General features: G+C 34.5%; 1 protein-coding gene across 3 annotated transcripts in view; it reads left to right on the forward strand.

Moving 5' to 3' along the window:
* The window catches only part of LOC149808309 (uncharacterized), a 26,553-nt gene continuing 2,469 nt past the window's right edge, over positions 1-24,084 (forward strand). The window contains exons 1-4 of one of the 3 annotated variants that reach the window (XM_089975854.1): positions 1-114; positions 9,118-9,494; positions 13,187-13,211; positions 15,098-15,196. In XM_089975854.1, the coding sequence (XP_089831980.1) occupies positions 15,130-15,196 (67 nt within the window). In that variant the 5' untranslated portion in view covers positions 1-114; positions 9,118-9,494; positions 13,187-13,211; positions 15,098-15,129. Of the gene's footprint in view, positions 115-9,117; positions 9,495-13,186; positions 13,212-15,097; positions 15,197-15,526; positions 18,881-24,084 lie in introns of those variants that run through there. The other 2 variants (XR_016424545.1, XM_089975855.1) reach the window with 2 other exon arrangements.

The following is a 24,084-nucleotide window of genomic DNA, read 5'->3' on the forward strand; positions in this document are numbered from 1 at the left end:
AAAAGCTTATGGTCCAAATGTCTTTAAAAAGCGCCTCGAAACATACAACAAAATTGGCGAATTGGAACAGGAAGTTTTTGAATAAGTTTCTCCAAGCATACTGGAAAGTATCACGTATCACCTGTTTTTTATTTTTTTATTTTATGTACCTTAATGCTATTGTTTGTTGAAACAAATACCTTTGTATCAAGCTTTAGCATGCACCAAGTCTGATCACAGGTGCTCGTTACAAAGAAAATCTAGGGATGGGGTAGTACTAATATTAGTACCCTTACTCGTACCTCGTGGACAGGGTACTAACATGAGCATATACGTGTTAATGGAGCAAGCCGGGTGTGATTCACATCCGGCGTTCCTTTAGCCTAATAATAAAACTTTAAACATATTCCTTGCTTGTAATCCAATAAATTGAGTAGTCCTCTTATTTGGATTATGGACGTTTCGCCCCATGGACGTTTCGGCCCAGGACGTTTCGCCCCACTTCAATGGGCATTTCGCCCCACTTCAATGGACATTTCGCCCCACATGGTACATGGACGTTTCGCCCCATGGACGTTTCGGCCCATGGACGTTTCGCCCCACATCATTGGAAATATCGGACATTTATAGAAATTCATAAGCATTACACCATTATCTTCATTTTACTTTAGGGGCCTGTCGTTATGATTTAATTTCATGCCCCATAATCCCATCACTCTCATCCATTTCAATTACATTCAGCGTGCCGTTATATCAGACAATATTTTCCTTTTTTTCTTTCTTCATTTATGTAATAAGACTGATCAGAAAATTAATCTATCGTTTACAGTACTTTTATTTTCGCTGTTACACATACTGATGAAAACCACTTTTACCGTTTGTAGGAAATTGGCATATCGCCACTTATCATGCTGTTCGTTTACCCAATCAGCGAGCGTACATTAGACACAACTTAAAAGGGGGCTTTATAATTCTAACAGTCAATATCACGATCGTACATATGTAGTTAGATATATTCCTTTCGCGAAACAAAAGCTACGATGATTAAAGACTTGTGGTCGCCAGCAAAATAACTTTTTTTTTTAAATGTTGAACTTTAATCATTTTTTTCAAGCTCGGGTTAATTGACTTTTTATCTCCTGCCATTTATTGGCATTGTTACTTTTAATTTTGTAAAACTAGCTATAAATCGGGTCCTAATTACTCGACTGAACCGCTGACAGAAATAGTACAAATCAATGTATTTCATTTCTATATCCCGATCGTTATACATTACATCTTTTCAAAGCTGTGAACAGAATAGCCCGACATATCGCGAGCAATGAAAAGACAGGAGGAGGGGCGAGGAATGTTAATTGTAATTAACAATAAAGAGATATAAAAATGGTTTCAGAGATTTATATTTTTGAAATATCAAGCATGTATTTGCATTTTTAAATCAAAACACATCACTAATCAAAATTACATCTCATGACAAGGTATAGGTGTCAAATTATGATGTGCAAAAGTATACTTCGAAACAGTAACTATCAATGATTTCTTTTTTAATGCATGCAAGTAAAACATCAGCTACTGCTATACGAAACTGAAATACAAATATACATATTATCTCTACTGAAGTATAATGTTTTCAACATATGGACAACGCACAAGGCACGTGTATATAAAATATGTCCAGTTTTGGAAAGCATTACTCCGTCCAGCTTTACTGTTGCTATGTCGGACCATACAATCTGGCACAGCATTTAAGCAAGGTGTTCGTGCTGATTTGGTGGTTTCCATACTTCTCCCATAACTTGATAAGGCGGCCCTGAACTTTTGTTGTCTGTTTCTTTTGATGTCGTCTTATCTTCCCCTCTTGCAACAGACGAACTACAGATCCAACTTCTCTGGCTTCCTTATAAAGTAAAGTTATGAGGAGATAGAAAGGCAAATTTCCCTTTCTTGCTCTCCTGTTCATACGATTATGCCACCCTTCCATATCATTATTGGTTCAGATGCTTCTGCCATAAACTGACCAGGAGTCAACAGTCCATATGTCATTGTGAATCCAGGTGTCTTCCACATATCGTAGGAATGAGTGCACATTCACTGCCTCTGGATCAACTCTTCGTTGTAATTCTGCAAATGACGGTAGTTTGTCTTCTGCTGGAAATAGGGGGAGCGCGAAAACCTTTCGCAGAAGTTTGTACATACTGTCGTGTTCCTGATAGACCCGCTAGAATTGGAAACGAAAATACAATTATTTTTTAATTAAAAAAAAAAGGAATTGGGATGAACAGATTTATACATTATCGTAAATAATTTAGATTTTGACTTCTCAAGATATTGAATTTCCCAAAATATTGTTGGGTTATAAGTGATTTTCAGCATTTCGAAAATAGTTTTGAACTGGCTATCCAAAATTAGAAATTTGTCTGAACTTGTCAGAAAATGTTGAAAACACACAAGCAAATATAGAGAAAACCAAGTTTAACTATACCGAATATGGTATTTAAACATAAAGACGTATGCAAGCACCCGTACGATTCTAATAAATAAAATAACATTCACCTTGTCGAAATATCCTCTTTATTGATAGAAATCGACGTCGAATTTCTCGTGCTCTCCATCTGCCCCCATGCTGTACCGGCATACATTTCAAATCTGTCAGATGTATTTGGTATGCTGCTTAAGTCCATTTCGACATCGTAGCCATCTGCCTGTAAACAGCATTAATATTTAAAAATTATAATAGTAGACATAAGAACGCTTACTAGAATGGAACGTAGTGTAGCCCAAGAAAAACAACGAAATATTTGATACAAGAAAAATTATTTTTACTAATCTTCCAGCATTTGTGATAGGGAGAATGTAGGCAGCGATCCACGTTTTGTTCGCAATTTGTATTTAACCGTAGCTTAAGTACATCGAATGCGAATGGGAACCAGCTACTGTAACATGTCTTTATTCTTAAAATATTTTGTTTGTAATGAAATCTTACCTCAGGTTTAGAACTGCACAGGTCACACACAAACTGAAAAGATATCTTTTTACGTCTAAGGAGACCATACTTGTAGCTTGATAAACCTGTAAATAGAAACTATTTCTTAGTATCATTTAGTTAATTCTATCTACGTCTTATGATAACATTTATTTTGAAAGACATTGTATATACTGAAACAAGAACAATAACATGCGAGAAAGGGTCACTAGATACATACAATTATTATAAAAAAAATGTATTTATTTTGTTTATGCCCGTTCAATTACGTAATGATCGTAATATGATGTAGAAATAAATAAATAAACTTACCAGTATTTCCAGATGCTCTGTGTTGCCATAGGCCGCAACTATCGCAATCTATGGCTTGCTGACGACGGGTAACTGGTTTTCTGCAGTAAATGCACGAAGACATTGTTCGATCTATTGATTTACGTGATATTAAAACAACTAGCACCAAGAAAAGGAAAGACTGCAATTTATAGAGCCACTGATAAATTTCCATGCAAACAAGTGCACGAGCTTCTATACCAAACGATCTGTCGGACAATGCACTTGACATACTAAGATCAAACGTTGTTTATTTTTTGTTATTAGTGAACTCCATACCATATGTGCTAAATAGTAATTTCCTTTTCATAAAAGCTTACACGACTTACTCAAAACTCTGGCTGCAGCTTAATTACATTGATACCACATTTAGTAGATTATTTAAATATGAAGATCAAAGAAGTTACCTGGATGTAATTAAGTCATATTAACACTTGCTGGGAGCAATAGTGAACGCCAGAACATTTGTTTTCTTTATGACACCAGACAGATACACCCCTACTTATAAAAAAATAAAGTTGTTTTATATGTGTATGTTTTCCCCAAAGGTATGAGATTTGTTTGCTTTATAAAAGATTTCTGAACAAAAAAATTCAAAATTTTGTCGAGGTATTTATGTATTTCCCAAGTGTAATATATATTGTTTTGTATGATTGATGATGTGTGTCGTTTCTCGCATTACCATTATACTGAGACAGGCTGTACTCGAGTGAGGGTTCATACTTTATTTAATGTGGGGCGAAACGTGCATGGGCCGAAACGTCCATGGGGCGAAACGTCCATGTACCATGTGGGGCGAAATGTCCATTGAAGTGGGGCGAAATGTCCATTGAAGTGGGGCGAAATGTCTTGGGCCGAAACGTCCATGGGGCGAAACGTCCAGGTACCCTCTTATTTAATACCGGAAGTATCGAAAATCATTGTAGAAATAGTTGTAAAATCTCGTTTACCTTTTTTAGCCGATATTTTCGTTTAGATCGTCCACCATATTATTTCAAATAATGATTACTTCCGTTCTCAGCCTCGTTTGTTTGTGTGCCATATAAGGACATTGGCGCCTTCTTTGGAAATGTAAACAAATCGTAGTAAAAATTTTGGCGCCGTTTGGGTCAGAAATTCTGCGCATTAAAAGTAAATACGGTTTATCGGCAACTTTGAAATTCCACCAAGAAGCGATTATTCGCACTTAATTGATAATTGTATAGCGTAGAAAATCCAAAATATGGTCTGCAAGCCTTACGTAGAAAAGGGGTCACGGCGAAAGTCTCGCGTTATCTGTCATAGCGGACAGGATAAGGTTAGAGTAACCATGCCAATTTATTTTATCGCGTAAGGGCTTAATAAATTCAAAATAAGCCAAATTTCTTCCACAATATGATTATACTTATGTATTTGATTTCTACACTGTTTGTTTTTCTGACTTTAGTGACGAATTTTTTTGCTCCATTACATGATATGGGATCAGTTCGTAGCCTCAACCACAACAAATCAAGTTGAGGCTACGACATCGTAGCTAGGGATGGGGTTCTAACCTGTAATAATATTATTACAGGTTAGAACCCCCATCCCTAGATTTTCTTTGTAACGAGCCCCTGTGGTCTGATCGCCATTTCCTGAATTCTGCAATATATGGATCATAGGGGCCAGGGGCCAGTTTTTAGTTACAAATTTAATACCGCAATCAGCGACATAGTATAAAAAAAAATCATAAAAAATCAAATACACAAGTGAGGTCAAAAAGGTCCATATTTTTAGATACCTACATTAAGACAAAGCATAAGAATAGTATCCACTTGACCAAAGAAGTAAATGGTAGTTCATAGCAGAAGTTTATGCACCCCAACCCCAAATTATTACCTGGAATTTTCATGTCCGAAGGTAATTTTTGACACCGTGTGATGCTCACAGTGCAAACACAAGCCCTTTTCCTAGATGACTGTTCTGCAAAACAGTGTGTACTAAACAGGTTGATGCAATTGAAAATGTTGTCATCCAAGCCGTTTTTGAGATATTCTACTTGCCCCAAACCCATGTGTTTACTGCTATAGGAGAACTTACTCACCACCTGCTACCCGTTGAAATTACCTGCCACCCGCTGAACTTTTCTCACCCATGCGACAGAGAAATCTATCTGTTTTGCTAACCTTACTTTTTGTATCTCAGTCTAGTCATCTCTGACCAGTCGTCTCAGTCAAGGTATCCATGCGCTCAGAACTACTTTTAAAAAATAAAGAAACCCTTCTTGTCTTCTGCTGTACCTGACATAGTTGTCCTGAAATGAAACAACAACAACAAATATATATAACAAAAACATAGTAAGTTAAGGTAAATCCATCTTTGAGAACACACCATACAAAAATATTTCGAGACAAAGAAAGACACACATGCATACAATGTCGAGTGTGTGTGATTTGAATTTTTCATGTAGCTTTAATAATTTTTCAGTCATATCACTAATTTCTACCTGCAATTTTCATGTCCGATGGTCATTTTTGACACCATGTGATGCTCACAGTGCAAACACAAGCCCTTTTCCTAGATGACAATTCTGCAAAACAGTGTGTACTAAACAGGCTTATGCAACTGAAAATAGTTGTCATCAAAGCCGTTTTTGAGATATTCTACTTGCCCCAAACCCATGTGTTTACTGCTATTGGAGGCTAGCTCTTCTTCCTAGCAGATAATTGGTATTTCACTATCAACATACTACAGAGTAACTATGGAAGGTGTACATGCCTGACATCAATTTCAATAACAACACGAGCCCAAAAGACTTAGTTCACAAATATATCCGTATCTTTAAATAGTAAACAATAATAGCTAAAAGTCACACTATAGCCTTAAGTTAAGAAATGTGCCAGGGGCCAGTTTACGAAACTGGACCCTGCCACCTAATCAGGTATACTCCAATGCTGTATTATCGTGGGCTGTATATTATCACAGATATTATCACAGCATATGAGATTTTCCAATTAATTTTGGACATGCGCCGTCTAGCGGTTGCTTACAGATGTAAAGTTGTAGTCAGTAGGGACACAAACATCTTGTAGTGCAATTCCTCTAAAATGTCAACATTTTTTTATAAGTTTACAATGAAAAAGAATGAACATCACTTTTTTGTAAAGTGCATACAATTATATTGATCATCATTTACATTGATTATGAAATATATTCAGTGTATCGTTAGTCGTACAATGTAAGATAACATCACCCGATATTTTTGTTTGGCGGGGGGGTCATAGCACAAAAACAATAACATGTGCCATGTCTTACATTGTAGGACTAAGTGTATTGTCTGATGTTTGATGATTATGTCATATACTGATAGTGACATACATGTCCTTACAAGGTTACACTTGGAATTTCATTCCAATGGAAGCCATCATAAACCAAAATTGACAAAACGTTGCTTATGATCCTACTTATCCTACATAAATAGGAAGGCAACAATAGTTTAACTATTTTTAAAATCAGTAATATTTCAGTATTGATAATATTAATAATAGATTCATTTGTGTACATGTATATAGATTTCTCGGGCCATATTGCACTTAAAATTCAGACAAAGTGATATATAATTTTTATTTTTAATTTCTACTGTTATCATGGATTTCAACTTAAACTGACATTAGTGTATTCAGTTTAGTCATTGGATCCTTTATTTTGGTCGAAATATTCAGCCAGTGCAGGCATGGACATTTCATCTTATCACTAAGTTGAAATTGTTTTATTATAATATGTGCGTGCTACCATACATAAGTTAAGTAAATACCATGATAATATAGAGTTGTTCCCCCATGATATGGTAATATGCGTCAGCCGTCATATGCGGTTTTATTTACATTAATGTGATTGGATTGACCAAGATTTTTAATAGAAATAGATAGAGGGAAAGTCAGAGAAACTTAACAATTTGTAACACTGCTCCATCTAGCGGTTGTTTACAGATGTTAAGCAGTAGCCAGTAAGGACGCAAATCTGTTGGAGCACAATTTCGTAAAAAATTTCCGTAAATCTACATTGAAAATCAAAATGAACATCACTTTTTTGTAAGTGCATGCAATTCCATTGATCACATTATACAAACTCCTGTCTGACTTAAAATATCTGCCTTGTTCTTGATTATAAAATCTACTCATTGTTTTGTCAGCAGTTTGATGATTGTCATATACAGGATGGGATGTACATGTTGAATATGAAATTTCTTTCTGTGGTAGCTAATATGACAAATTGACAAAACATTGCTTATGATCCTACTTGACCTTCATAAATAGGAAGACAATACTAGTTAATTTTAGTAACAGACTTTCTAATTATGACTAACATTTTATTTTTTAAACATTCAAAAGTTTCTAGAAGGTTATTTTCCATTTGGTAATAGTAAGTTTTTTAGAAAATAATAATGGTGACATGAGGTCAAGTAGAAGAGTATATATAATCTTTTCAGTGGAAAGATTATTCATTCATGCTTTAGCATCTGATCAGAATGAAGTTATTGTTGTATACAGTATTTGATTTAAAATTATTCAAATTATTTGTTCTCTGGAAATACAAAAGTGCTCTGATAACATTCTTTGAAATTGATACTTGAGTTTACCAGTATACTGAAATTTTAAATGAGGATTTCTTCTTGGATTGTATTATTGTGATCTAACAAAAGACTGTTGGCACATCAACACTTTATGAACCATCACATATATGTCAACACCTTCAGCGTTGACTTAATTTGGATTTCTACTAAAGTTTATTCAAAACTTTTATTATTAGGACTTGTGTCTGTAATTCTAGGATTATTTGGGATTTATTTCACAATACCATAAGTTCCTTTTATTTTACATTTTAACTTTTTTAAGTTCTTTTTTTTAGATTTTCACTTTGTATTCTGGGAAAAAAATTATTTGTTGAATTTTACAAAACTTGTTGCTTTTCACTTTTTTGTTACTTATTTTAAGAGCAAAGACTCATAAAAAAAGTGAACAGCTCTATTGCGATTGCACAAAAATTGTTTTTTTGCAAATGGTTTTTCGTTAGGCTAGCCTATTGGTTGAGAAAGTATGTGGAAGATATCCAGTCATTTTAATTGTTTATTAGTTTTCACGATAGCTTTATTTTCATTGATTTTAAAAGAAACTCAAAAGCATACTTTATCAAACTTTCAATAAATGCTATGCTCACCATAGAGATAGTCTTGTAACTGCTTTTTGTTTTGAACCTCCACAAACATTTTTAAACCTTAAAAAACTTGAAAAACCCTTAAATTTTAAAATATAATTTCACTTTTATCCGTGATTACATATAAAGAGCTAAATTTTGACTCTGGAATCATGTGAAATTTGTGCTGATTATTTTGACACCATGCAGTTGGGATACAACTTTCTGTATTTTAGTGAGATACCAATCATTTGGAGCAAAAGCATAACATATATATTTGCTTACAAGTCCAGCTGCAAACTACTCAGATCCAGATCTGATGATGTCTGATGTTAATGTGCCATCTAGGTCTATGCAGTTTGTACAGTGTAATCGGTATAAAAACAACACTGACCTGAATCTACCAGTGCATTATGTGACTTTTGATTGGGGTCCATGTTTTTGCAGTTGGACTCAACTTATAAGCAAGTACATATGGTTGTCTGGATTCATTGTAGGGCTTGCTCATGTTACTCTCATATTTTGAATGTATTTGCTACTAGAGATGCTTGCATACTACTTGTGTCATAGATTGCTGGTAATTTCATCAAAGTTTTATAATATTTTATTTTTCTTTCCAGAAGGCAATTATATTGGATTCCATTATTAAAAATCTTCCATTTCTTTTATAACAGATCCCTGACCAAAGAGAATGACCAAGGCATTGACATCTAGATGCATTTTCCTTATGCAGAGGCTTAGTCCACTTGGCTATGTGCATCCATGTTTAATCAATTTAGGATATCAACCATCTCAGTTTGTAAGGAGCCAGCAGTGTTTCAGTGATTTAGTCAAAAGACAGTCATGTTACAGAAACAAACATATCCTTACTTTCTTTTATAATAATGGATATGTTTCATCTAAAATCTCAGATTGTCACAATATAGATCCTAGAATGTGGAGACAGTCCCTGGCACTTCTTTCTTGTAGACAGTATGGCATAAGAAAAGACCATATTTCTGAATCAAGTGGAGGAAAGAAACAATTACCACTCTTACAAGACACTGCTTTGGTGAGTATTTGCTTTAAATTAAAACTCTTAACTGATCTGCTCCTCCATGGTATGAATTTTTATCACAAGAAAAAAATGCCTACTACTTTTTAGTGCATATCCATCCACTCTGTGTTGGCATTTGCAACAGCCAGAGGCACTTAAAAAATGTATTATCCATTTTAAACAACATATCTGGCAATTCAAACATTCAGGGTTGGTATAGTCTGACAATACAAACCAATTTGTTTGTACCCCCTACCGATTTCAAAACACAAACGTTTAATGTGATAAAAAGTGCACAGAACTAAGTCAATTGAATCATTGATTTATAATTTCTAACCTGACTGTGACCAGAAAAGCACTAATGCTGGCATCCCCTGCACCATTTCATGCTTAACGGACTTTACGTACTAACACGACGCCATATTGCGTACACTATAGGCTACTTTATTTCCATCAGACAACAAAATGACATAGTTCATCCTGTTCGGCAACTGCTGAATAATTGCGTAGATTACATAACGTTGAGAGTTTGGAATTATATCCCTCTGCATACATGAACATAGAAATTAAACCGCTTGTTAAATTCACATGAAAAGCAAATTTGTATTGTATAGATCGGAAGCAGATGACTCATGTATGCACATCTGTTGTCATGATACACCCCTTTGCTGAAAATGGACTTGTCCAGAAACTGGAAATGGATCTGAGCATGTCTGTCTGTTACATTGAAAACTTCTGTTAAGCATGAAACGCGCATAAGATGACTGTGTTAGGGCCACTCTACTCAGAGTCAGGTTAGAAACTATAAATCAGTGAATGAATTGACTAAGTTCCTTGCACTTTTTATCACATTAAATGTTTCCATTATTTAAATCGGTAGGGGGGTACAAACAAACGGGTTTGTATTATCAGACTATAGTAGTATGCTGACTTGCGACTTAAATTCTTTGATGGCTGCTAGAGCCATGTATTTTCAAAGTTGAAATTATGCCTGTAGCAATGAAGAGTTAATTTATTTTGAAGTTGAAATAATAACAAAAGGGACAACATTTTTGCATATACACAATTTGTAATTGAATCAGTAAATTACTAATTTAAAAAGAAAAGTGATTATGAAAAATAGGAATTTTTAAAATAAGTACTGGTAGATAAGGTGTGGACACTAAAGTTAAATGAGAGCATGATCTGGAATGGAAAAGTACATGGTGCAGCTTATTTCAAATGAATTAGATATTTAAAAATTTGTTAATATTTTCAGGAGGTACTTTAGTACTAGATATTTATTACAATAATGCAAGTGTCCAAGGAAGTTCAGATGGCACAACTTTGAAAGCAAACAAGATTATCTCTTTTTAGAACTACTAAATTAAATGCATTAAGTACTATCTACAGTCTTCCTTTGTTCTTTTAAAATGTTGCGTGACACCAGATTTTAGACTACATGGTACACTGCCATTGGGATCCTTGGTGATACACAGGAGTGATACCTGGCCCATGGTCACAGTTCACATTTCTATTATAAATTCTAAACTGCAATTTAGTCCAGCGATATAAACTACTGCCTTATCATTGTATCACAGTATCAAGCTTGATTAGTATGATACAAAGTTTTTCTGTGATGTTGCAGGAAAGACAGTGTCGTCATCATATAAAAAACATTCTCATTTAAGCAAGAACTGGATAATAAGTACCAGCAAAGTCCAAATTTCATATATAAATATAAAGATTTCCATTTTTCAAGTTTTCTTTGCATTTTTGTTTTATTATTATCATTTTTAGGAAAGTCTTCTTTTGTCAAAATTACTTTAAGTATTGACAACAAAAAAGTATCTTTTATATATCAAAGCAAATATGTTTTGAAAGACTGCTTTTCAAGGAAGAAATTTTTTAATTCATCAATCAACAGTTTAATCTTATGACCCCCATTGACAGACCACTTGCATTAGGATACGACTATTTGTTGTGCAAGTGGTAGTTGTTTAAGGTAATCTGCATTTGTAAAATCCCTCAAAATGGCCTGATCATTATGACATCACTTTTTACTTCGTCCTTAGCATTATGAACATGTGGAGAGAATGAAAATAAATTGATATGGCTATGAATATGAAATAGTGAAAAAGAAGTTTTTTTTATATATATAGTTTTTAAAATCGTACTCACACTTCCTTGAAAGAAGCATAAAGTCAATGAAAAGTGTATGAGACTTGCTGAAATCTTTAGAAATTTGCACTCTGTCATAATAATGGGCAGCACTGGCTTTCTGTTGTGGAAAACCAGTGCAGTCCAAATAATTGTTTCATACTGACAAACTTCAACATGTCCTTTTCTTTGTGTATTCCAAATTTCATTTTCCAATATTTCCTTTTCTTTGTGTTTTTCAAACTTCATTTTCCAGCATGTCCTTTTCTTTGCATAGTTCATACTTCATTTTCCAACAAGTCCTTTTCTTTAAATATTTCAAACTTCATTTTTTTTTAGCATGTTCTTTATTTGTGTATTTCAAACTTCGTTTTTCAGCATGCCCTTCTTTGTGTCTCTCAACCTATGCAAAGTTCGTGAACTTTTAATTATCTCATTCAGCCATAATTTATGGACAATTAGTGATAGGTTTATTTCTCCCCTAATTTTTTGGTGATGACCATACTTGGGGATAATTAGAAACAGGTTTAATTTTCCCCTATCTTTTATGTAGTGACCTTACTTGGGGTAATGACTTTACCTGGGGACGGACATTCATCTATGTGTAACGTAAAATGCACACCAACCTAAAAATGTTTGGATGATTTTTCATTGCTTGTAGAAATATAAATGTTTGACAAAATTAAATAATTCAACAGTTGACACGTGATCATCCTTAATACAGACATATCTGTATTTGAATTAATGTAGTAACTCCATCATGTCAAGGTCATATTGTATTTGAATTAATGTAGAAACTCCATTATGTCATGGTCATATTGTATTTGAATTAATGTAGAAACTCAATAATGGCATGGTCATATTGTATTTGAATTCATGTAGAAACTCCATCATGTCAAGGTAATATTGTATTTGAATTCATGTAGAAACTCCATCATGTCAAGGTAATATTGTATTTGAATTATTGTAGAAACTCCATCATGTCAAGGTCATCATGTATTTTGAATTCATGTAGAAATTCCGTCATGTCAAAGTATGATATTATATTTTGAATTAATGTAGAAATTCCATCATGTCAAGGTCATCATGTATTTTGAAGTAATGTAAAAACTCCATCATGTCGAGGTTGTTGTTGTTGTTGTTGTAGGGTTTAATGCCATTTTTCAGCACAGGATAGGCTATACATGGTGGCCAGTATAAATAGTGGAGGAAGAAGCCCGGAAAGAATCACCAACCCATGAGAAGCTACTGGCAAGCTGTCTCACATTCCCACATTGGCTGAACCTGAGACTCGAAACCATTGCAGAGGTGAGATGGCAATGATCTGTAATGGTTAGTACTTCAAACCACTTGGCCACTTGGGGCCTCTCATGTCAAGGTCATATTGTTTTAAATATATGGCATTTATTCACAATCTGCTCAAAAATGCTGAACATTTGATTAAATGCAGAAGTTATCATTTATGTATTATTCAGCACAAGTCTCCATAAAAAAGTCAATATTGTGAACCACTCTTGCATGTTACAAAGTAAAGTGAATTAATTTGTTTCAATTTCTTTTTATTGTAGGGTGTCAGACTTGCTACTTAAAATGGTAAGTTGAAAAACAGATCATTAATTTGATGCATCACGCTGTATGATGAATCCAAAAATTGGTTGATTTTTTCAAAACGACCTCTTTTCATTTATTGTATTGTACTAAATTTCTGTTTGGAAAAGTTTCAGTTTTTATATGCTGCCTATGCATTCATCTATGCAATTTCCATAACATGTTTCCTTTAGCAGTAATTTAAAGTGTTAAATTCTAAGGGACATTACTTGCTAACCGCTTTACCTAAAAATGTTAGCAATATAGATGTTGGCAATGAGCTTAAAATTGAGCTTAAATTTAAAAAAGATTTCACAGATGATCTTAAGGCAATTCATTTTGCAACATTCTAATTCATCATTTTGACCTTGTGACCAAGGTCACAGTATTAGAAATTTTGTATTAAGGTTTTGGTTACAATATTTTTAGCTCTACTGGTCATTGACTAGAAAAATTTATGGGATGGCCTGAATCCATCATCCTTCCATCCATTAACAAAAGTTTGTTATTACATTTCCTAAACCATTTGTAGGATTGACATCAAATTATATAAACATGTTCATCACCAGGGCTAATTGCTCTAAATGAAATTAGTGCTGTTCACACATTCAATATGGCTGCCATGGTGGTCATCTCGATGATCATGTTATTTCTACATCTTCTGGATGGAAGGTCTTATTAATATCAGGTTTTCGCCAAATAGCTTCTCATGTCTAGTTGGTCCAAACAGAAAATGATGCTTATTGACAGCAAACATGACAGCCACAGCAGCCATCTTGAAACCTCTTACTATCACTATTCCTCTTAAGCAGAAAATTTTATCGACATGGGGTTTTCATCGTAAGATTTCTTATGATGGTGAGTTTGTTTTAAATGAAATTGGTGCTGATCTGATATCCAATATGCCTGTCATGACAGTCGTCTTAAAAATGTAAAATTCCTTGTTGAGGAATGGTCACATCAACATGGGTTTTTTGCCAGAAGACTTCCTACGATATCAGGTTATTCTAAATTAAAATTATACTGATCTTACATCTAATATCTGTAACATCTTCTTATTGCTACTTCTCCTGAATCGCTGGCTATATCAACACAAGACATTCACCATAATATCAAGATGGTCTTAAATTAAAATGGTGCCAGTCTTACATAGATTATGACTGCCATGATGTCAGTCTTAATATTCTTGTTATCCTCCTGTCATAGGGTTTTCACCAGAAGACTTTTAATGATCTCTAGTTGGTTTTAAATAAATATGGTGCCAATTACATTGATTAAGGTCACCACAGAGGCTAATGTGAAAATCTTGTTGTATCGCTTGAGAATATGAAAGATGGTTTCAGCACTCAACTGTTAAAACAAAGAAATCTTTTCTTGGATTCCTTGGAAATTCTTTTCCACCAGCAAATCATCAGACTAATCAGTCTGCAATACAGTCACAAACATTTTGAGACAGGGGTCTAGGACACATCTTAAATCAATGCTTTGATCATGGAACTGACATGCAGACCGTCATTTTCTTGTTGATGGACTGTTGTGAAACTGTAAACATTAAGGTCATCATTTAAAGTGTGCATATTGACAACTCTTCGTGCTCCCACAATTTGTGTGAGAGTTTTCGCTCATTTTGACTTGCTGCTGGAAGCAGTTGCCACAACTCTTACAAGTTTTAGTGGATTGCTGTGAAACTTACTGGTAGTACATATTATGGTCATTCTTAGATGTATGTGCCTTCAAGAGTTATTCACCCTTTTGTCTAAAGACATATTGTCATCATGGGATGGGGGTTTGAGGGAAGGTGTGGGTGTGGGGGTATCTTTTTGTGTTGCATATTGCTCTTCATTCCTATAATTTAATATTTTATGTACAAGAAACTTCTGTTTGTTATTCAGGTTACTTGTCATGGTGCCGAAATTGTTACCTGATGACGGTGGTTTCCTTGATGATGTGTGCTCAGGGCCATAATTTTTTATCACATCATGCAGCTCTGGGTAAGGTTGCTTTCAACTGGTTGACTTAACAACATGCTAGAAATAAGTTTATGTAGACCCTGGTGCTTTTTATGTCTACTCCTTTTAATGGGCTCATGATAATTGAGTGCATTTGTTTGTTCTATTTATAATGCAGGTTAAATGCTATAATGCAATCTCATCAGATTTTATAGTGTAAGGAATAATTGACATTGTGTGATTTTGCCCTTTAATGTGATTCGCTATTCAAGCTGTTAATTACACATATATATATATATATATATATATATATATATATATATATATATATATATATATATATATATATATATATCTATCTATATGTGTGTGTGTGTGTGTGTGTGTTCATTTTTATGATTATAGCTTATTCGGGTCATTTAGTGAAGAACTTATTAAACAGTTAAATTTGTCCATTTTGGATTTTTAATATAAGTTGTTGTTTTGGGTTTAATGCCATTTCTCAGCACAAGATAAGCTATACATGGTGGCCAGTATAACTGGTGGAAGAAGAACCTGGGAAAACCCTGGTAAGAACCACAGATTCACATACCCACATTGGCCAAGCCTGAGACTTGAACCCACACAAAGCTGATATAGCAGTGATTGGTAAAAGCGAGTGCTTTAGACCACTTGGTCATCCAGGGCCACCTACTACAAGATAATGTCATTTTGTTTGGTAAACATGTTATTGTGGCCTTTTGACCTTGGAAGGTGCAGAAGTAATCTTGTTGACAAATTCGATGGGATTTGAGTTCAAGTTATTGGTTTAGCCCTTGGAAAACCTGGCTTACCTGATTTCTGATTGTTTGGCTCTTAAAGGACCTGTTCTTGCTGACAAATTAGAATGATCTGGAAGTGAATATTTGACCTTTATCCTGGTTGTGAAACTGTGTCTTAGTATTTGATATAAGGTAGTGAGTAACAAAATAATTTATTCCCATATTAAATATTTGTAGTGATGACTGTCATTTAGTTGTGTTCCAATATTATTTGAAAGGAGTCTTTTTATTTCAACTATTCAATGGAATTACAAGGTACTCAAATTTTAAGATGAAGTAGCTATTTTGGAATTACTGTGAATTGATTTAAAGACATTTTGGATTATATCATTGTGATTAATCAAGACTGTTAGGATATTAATATTATTCGAGTCTATTGGCACATCAGCACAATAGACTGGACTTCATTTAAACTTTTATGACCGTTCGGGATTTCATTCCCAATACTGATTTCTTAAGTCATACACTCAATTTACCATCTTAGTTTATAAAGAGGTGTTCCATTCCAGTGATCTCAGTGTCACTCAAACAATTTGTTTATCTTCTTAGAACAAAAGATCAAAGTTGACATCCATGTCAATTATCATACAATTCCACATGGTGTGCAAGCTATCAAACAAAGATCAAGTGGTTGTAATGGGATTAGCTGAAGTAATCTAGGTTAGAAGGAGAAAAGATCAGTGCACCTTTTAAATGATAGTCAGTGCCTTATGATCATTTTTATGAAAAGGCTAATTACATGCACAAGTGTTTTGACACCTCTCTTTGGTAAGCATCACTCAGCACAGTTTTAAGTCATCATTTTTGTTATGTATATGTTATTTGCATTATTTGTTATTTTTATAAAAATATTAAATTTATTTCATTGTATGCTATTGCCATGTAACACTGTATGTTGGACTTAACCTTGTCCAAAATCAAGTTAATTTTCCCCCTTGACCTGAATAATTGATTGTATTTTAAATTCTTTAAGTACCGGTAGGCATGTTTATTTTGGTGTGGATCTAGGTTATTGTTATTCCTCTTGCATACCTGACATAGTTCAGGTTCTATATTATAATTTTAGTAACAGACCTTCTAATTATAACCAACATTTTATCTTGCTTGTAAACATTTAGAACCATCTAGATTGAAATTTTCCGTTAGGTAATAGTTTTTATTAGAAAATGCTAATTATGACCTGAGGTCAAGTAGAGGACTACATAATCTTGTCAGTGGAAAAATTATTTATTTGTGCTTTAAGATCTAGCAAATTAATTGTATTATTATTGTGTCCAGAAGTCAAATTATTCAAGTGATTTTTCCTCTGGAATTCTTGGACAGAGACATTCACTGGGATTTATAATGAATTCAAACCTGGAAAAATTATTCTACTTTGATTCAACAAAAGACTGTTGGTACAACACCACAATACAGGCAACCATAGACACATCAACACTTTCAGCATTGGATTTAATATGGATTCCACCAAAGTTTATTCAGAACATTTATTCTAAGGACTTGTGTCTGTAATTCTAGGATTATTTTGGGATTTAATTCACAGTACCATAAGTTCCCTTTTTTTCATTTTCACTTTTTGTTATAGGGAAATAAAGTATTTGTTGAAATATATTATCTTTTCACTCTTTTTTTTGGTACTTATTTTAGGAACATAGACTTGTAACATTTTATAAATCTTTACATAATGTTAGGAACACTTGTTTAGAAAAAAAGTACCAGGATTTTGGGGCTTATTTGGTTTAACTGGTAAATACAAACTTCCTTGTTAGTCATCATAAAATCAGCTATTTTTCCTTGTTAGTCATCATAAAATCAGCTATTTTTGGTGTACATATATACTTTTATTTTTGAGTGATTATCATACGTGAAACTTTCCGATGGCAACTTTACATAATTTCTCTGGTGCCGAGCACAAGGATGCAGATGAGTATGATTCTTGATGACAGAAATTAATAAATGCATCTAGTTTTGATAAAGAAAACAGAATATCAAAGAGCCTTAGGGAACTTTGAAAGGAATCATGGAATAGGACATTCCTGTGGGATAAAAAATGAGAAAATAATGGAACATTTATCAGCTTAATGCACATGATGTTGTGACTGTGGAAGGAAGAATGCAATGGCAGCCCAAGGAATACAGAACTTTACAAAGTTCAACATTTGCTAGGCATAAGATCTCAAAGGATTGTTTATTTGCTGTTCAAGCACAACAGGCTAAGAACAAGAAAATTGCCATGCCAATTTTTGTTGAAAATGTGATTAGAAGGAAGTAAAATGTGACTGATGAATGCAATGAAGTCTTGATGAAAATCATGTTTTGCCTAGCTAAAGAAGGCCAGGAATTGAACCATTCAGGCAGATTAATTGAACTATAGGTAGCATTTTTATAACTATATTACATTTAATACAAAACCATGTCTTATTATATTATGATGATTATCAGAGCCCAAACAGAAAAAGGGAGTAAATACTTAACAGTCTATATAAAAACTTAACGGGCTGTATAAGCTATCATTGTAATTACATTATCAACAACTGATGACTGAATAACTGTTCTGCAAATGTGTGATTAAATCATTCAACAAGAACTTGGCCACAATGAATATTTCCAACGTAAACTCACATGCAGTGTTTAGTCAACAGCCCAGCAACAGATTCTAGAAATTCTTTACGTGGATCCACTTGTAACATCTTTGGCCATGTGAGTGATCCACATGTATATGCATTTGAGTGCATCAGTGACACTTGCAGAATCTTTTGATGTCAGCAGCTGAGCATTGTATCTGCTGCAACATCGACAGTAGTTAATGCATATTTGTAGGTGCGCAATTGACTTTGTCAATCATGATGAACCTTGTTAGATTTTGGACATCACACCAACCACATGAAATCTTTGGTAATGTCAGGTAAGTTTGCCACAACACCTGTTTGGCCAATCTCATGAGTGACATTTGCTGCACTTACTAACTTTTCACAACAACTTCACTTTTCCAGTATCCAATTAGTCTGTATAATAGTTTTGATAATGCCTTGCTTTTTGTATCCATTGTCTGTATTAATATAATTTTACTTTTAATGAGTGAAGTCTTAACCACCATGATCCATCTTATGATTTGTTAACCAGTACCTGGTTTCTCAATCGCATCATGCCTCCTTTCACGATCCATCTTACGATTTGTTCTCCAGCACCTGGTCTCTCAATCACATCATGCCTCCTTTCATGATCCATCTTACGTTTTGTTGTCCAGCACCTGGTCTCTCAATCGCATCATGCCTCCTTTCATGATCCATCTTACATTTTTGTTGTCCAGCACCTGGTCTCTCAATCGCATCATGGCTCCTTTCATGATCCATCTTACAATTTGTTCTCCAGCACCTGGTCTCTCAATCACATCATGCCTCCTTTCATGATCCATCTTACATTTTTGTTGTCCAGCACCTGGTCTCTCAATCGCATCATGGCTCCTTTCATGATTCATCTTACGATTTGTTCTCCAGCACCTGGTCTCTCAATCACATCATGCCTCCTTTCATAATCCATCTTACGATTTGTTCTCCAGCACCTGGTCTCTCAATCACATCATGCCTCCTTTCATAAACCATCTTATGATTTGTTCTCCAGCACCTGGTCTCTCAATCGCATCATGCCTCCTTTCATAATCCATCTTACATTTTGTTGTCCAGCACCTGGTCTCTCAATCGCATCATGCCTCCTTTCATGATCCATCTTACGATTTGTTCTCCAGCACCTGGTCTCTCAAATGCATTTAGTCATAAATAAGATCCACATCTGCACGTTGATGTTCATGTATGTCGTTTGAAGTCTTATAACCCTTTACCTCATGCAAGCACCTTTAGACACCTCTACTCCATTCACATGGAACCGCCTTTAAACGTCTCCTGTAAACATCAGCCATTTTAAGCCGGTTTTCATAGCGCCACCTTCAGGGAAAACCCCCTATTAAATACTACATTCATTTCTGCGAATGACTATTACGTCAGATCACGTGGTCACTGTTTATGCTCTGGTCAATATCTGCTATTTGAAGTAACTGGTTCGTAATCTCCACTCTCCAAAACGGAGGTAGCGGATTTCATTCAGTACTTATGAAGTTTTCACGATTAGAATCACAACTGTGAAAGATTCAATAACTTAGGTAAAGGCTCTGATATTGATGTAGGCAGCAATTAGTTTTGAAAAATTATCAAATTCAGATGAGTTAGTGATGTTGAAGCAGACACAAAACTTGTAAATTTCAAGTATGAGAAATGGCAGCTACAGTTGGTCACGCGGTCTCACTGACTTGACAGTGAATGAGTTCTCTCAAGATTTTAAAGCACATACAAACTTCCTCCATGAAAAATAATTACACAGCAATAACAATCGGACTTTACTCTTAAATTTTTCCACACTATAGATGTTTACCAAAAATGTAAAATGGTTAAAATTGCTGTTAAACGTAACATACACTACATCGCTTAACAGTTAACAGGCAGGCCTATGCGTATGAAGTCAAATAGGTAACAGGTGTTTTATTTATAGCATGCTGTACTTGGTAGCTATGCTCTATGAGGTAAAGGGATAAGCAACATCATGTTGGTAAAATGTAGCATCAACACAATTCACAGAATCAAGCCATGTACCAGGTCCACAGTTGATAGTATCCAGAAATGTTTGTTTCACTAGGATATTTACTTCATGGTGTCTCAAATAGTTTTATTAATGTGAAGCGATATCACTTTTTGAAAACCAAAAGGTGTGGAACTGGAGATTATCACAAATGTCAACTTCTTTGCTCCGCCTCAAACACAAGTTCCAGAGATTACTGCTCATCCATTACATGCTGGAACTCGAGTCTGATTTGTAATATGTGTTCTTGCCTGACAGTTTATGTGTTTTGGATTTTTAATGTAGCTTTAACAGTTATTCAGTCATATGGCTATGACGTCTGCAGCGTGAGAGTTTATAGTGATGTCGAGCACTGGGGCATCATGCCACAGACCTGAAGCATTATGTCCCACCCAGGTGGATGCTCTAATCACTAGAGAGAGAAATGATATATAATATCAGAGCTGAACTGGAGTATGGATCCAGTCCTGGCTGGCTGCAACTGATGCATAATGGTACAGTATACATCCTCATGGTGTATGCATTTTGATCATTCATTGGTTGTACACAGTGTGCATAGTGTTAATCTCCCTTCTTACACTTTTGGGCTTTGATATACTTCATAACTTCCATCCCCCATGACTGGTCACTTTCATGGAGTATTAATGCTAATCAACACCAGCATACTAATTCTACTTGGGGAGACATGTTTTGACATAAGCAAGGAAGATTACTTCCTCCAGTTTAAGGTGATGTTAATATCACTTGTGGGACTAGTCTGCAGGAGGTACGCTGTATTAGCTGAAGTATTGCTGGTTTCACCTATAATGTCAGTGGCTTGTGAGTGGGGTATTTTGTCACTTAATTACAGCAAACAAAATGATCACAAATGTTTAAAACAAAAAACTGTAACTAATTGACGAGGGTAATGTACAAAATTAAATTCCTATATTATAAAAAAACCTATATGATTATGTTTTTTAGAAATGCTTTATTAACTGACCTGTAAGGATTTAACTACATGTAATATATACAGTGCTTCCCAGATGGAGCCTAGTCCTGAGGGATGTTCCAACAAGGCTGAGCCTTGGTAGCACATTAAAATTCACAAATCAAGCATTTCATGATGGACTGCTCCGGTGGCCTCGTGGTTACAGCATCCATCTCGGATGCAGGAGGTCATGGGTTTGAACCCTGGCAGAGTCATACCAAAGACTTATAAAAATGGTACTAACAGCTGCCTTGCTTGGCAATCAGCATTAAGAGGTTAGTGTTAGGACTGGTTGGCCTAGTGTCAGGATAATGTGACTGGGTTGGTGGCATGATGCCCCAGCACTAGACATCACTATAAACTGCCACACCGCAGACATAATGTGATATGACTGAAAAATTGTTAAAGCTAGGTTAAAAATCAAATTACACACACACACACATTTCATGATGTGAAATCTCATTAAACTTGGTTCTCACAAGCCAATAATGGAAAAAGTGTAAAAATTATGTAACAAAGAATAATCCTAATTGATAATTAATTTAAATGGGACAGCTATATACTTAGAGGCCTTACAGTGTGGAACCACTCCACTTGGTGTGGTTTTAAGATGGTGACCTTTACAGTTTTGAAGATATGGCCTTATTGGGTTCCTTCTCCTATAGCCCTGTCCATGGCATGATATCAAAAATTCCAGAAGCGTTGATAAAAACTATACCCATTGTACAGGGAAAACCTGTTATGACATTCTTCATTATTGCATGAATTTGGAGGTAATTGATCAATGTTCTGATGGTTCATTTGCTCAAAGGTACACAAGTCCAAACTATTTTTGTTCAAGGCTCTTTTTCTGATCATGTTTGCTCAAAGTTCCAAAGGTTCACAAGTTCAAAGAATATAGAGGCCATTAGCCCAGAGTTGATCGTTCATGACTTCAAAAGAAAAGGTTCACATGTTTGAAGGTTTGTTAGTGCTCAGGTTTTTGACAAGTGATTCATTAGTCCAAAAATATTTGAAAAAAGTGTTCACAAGTCTGAGTGTTTATTTGTTGGACTATTCAATATTTAAAATGCATTTTTATTAGTTATGACTAATGCACCCTCACACCACTGAACCTCACATTACTGAACCCCTCATTCAGGCCAACAAACCTTCGGATTACATTACTTGTAAAAACTCTGAACCCTTCTTTTGGACCAGTGAATCTTCAGAACATTGAACCCTTCTTTTTGGACAACTAAACCAATAAACTTTCAGCTTAACACACCTTCAGACCTTTGAGCCATTGAACCTCCCTTTTGGACTGATGACTTATGGAATCAATGAACCTTTAAAACAACCTTTTGTTATGCATATTTAATTTATATTGTACATTTCATTTTTGGCCATGATTGAAAGTACATGTTTTGGTTACCCAACTTTTTCCATGATCATTACTGAGGATAGTGAATGAAGTTATTGCCTGTCTTTTGTCATGGTTTTAAGTAGTAAAAAAGATTATGAGTTCAGTAGTTAGTGGAATTTTCCATAGGAAATTTTGAATTTCCAGAACAATCTAATATGTCAGTGGACAATTTGGTATTTGTGTGTGTGTGTGTATATACATACATACATAGATAGATAGATAGATAGATAGATAGATAGATAGATAGATAGATATATATATATATATATATATATATATATATATATATATATATATATATATATATATATATATATATATATATATAAAGGTTTAGTAAGCAATTATTATTTCCTGTTTCATATCATTCTTTGGTAATCTATGAGCAGAGCTTGTGGTTTTGGTCAGATATAATTATAGAAAATTTATTTAAATTATGCACTGGAATTACTTAGTGCTCACTGACTGGATTAGCTCATTCTTTTAGAATTATTGAGAACTCATTCAAAGATATTTCGCATTACCTCATTGTGGTACACTGAGACACTTGGAATTCATTTGGAACATTCTATACTTGGAGTTGTGATAGGACATTCAGGAATTTTTGGGATTTAATTCACAAAACTACATCTTGTGAATTTTCACTTTTGTATTATTGGGAAATAAATTGTTTGTTGAACTTTACTTATATTGTTGGTTTCACTTTTTTCTGTTGTGTATTTTAAGATCTAAGTTGTAACACATTTTTTGTACTAATGAACCTTCAGAACAGTGAACTGTCAAAATGTAACTGAATTTGGATATATCATGGTTGTGGCATGGCTTCCAAAATTTTACAATAATTTCACCAAAGCTTTTGTGCCAAAACAAAGAATTTGATTTAATAGTTTAGTAGGACTTGCTTTGTTTTTGGAGAAGAAAAAAACCATATCTTTTCATCTTGGTTATTTTTAAAAGATATTAACTCTTCAAAAAGCTGATAATGGTGAATGTAATTTTGACTGAACCATGAACAATAAGTTACTAGGTCTTTGTCTTCTTTGTTTGTCTTCATGGCATTCTTTATACAGTCCTCACTTAATCCATAGTAAACAACAGCAAATCA

This window comes from Sinohyriopsis cumingii, chromosome 1 (genome assembly GCF_028554795.1).
Source record: "Sinohyriopsis cumingii isolate HCF-2022 chromosome 1, ASM2855479v2, whole genome shotgun sequence".
Taxonomy (NCBI): Eukaryota; Metazoa; Mollusca; class Bivalvia; order Unionida; family Unionidae; genus Sinohyriopsis; species Sinohyriopsis cumingii.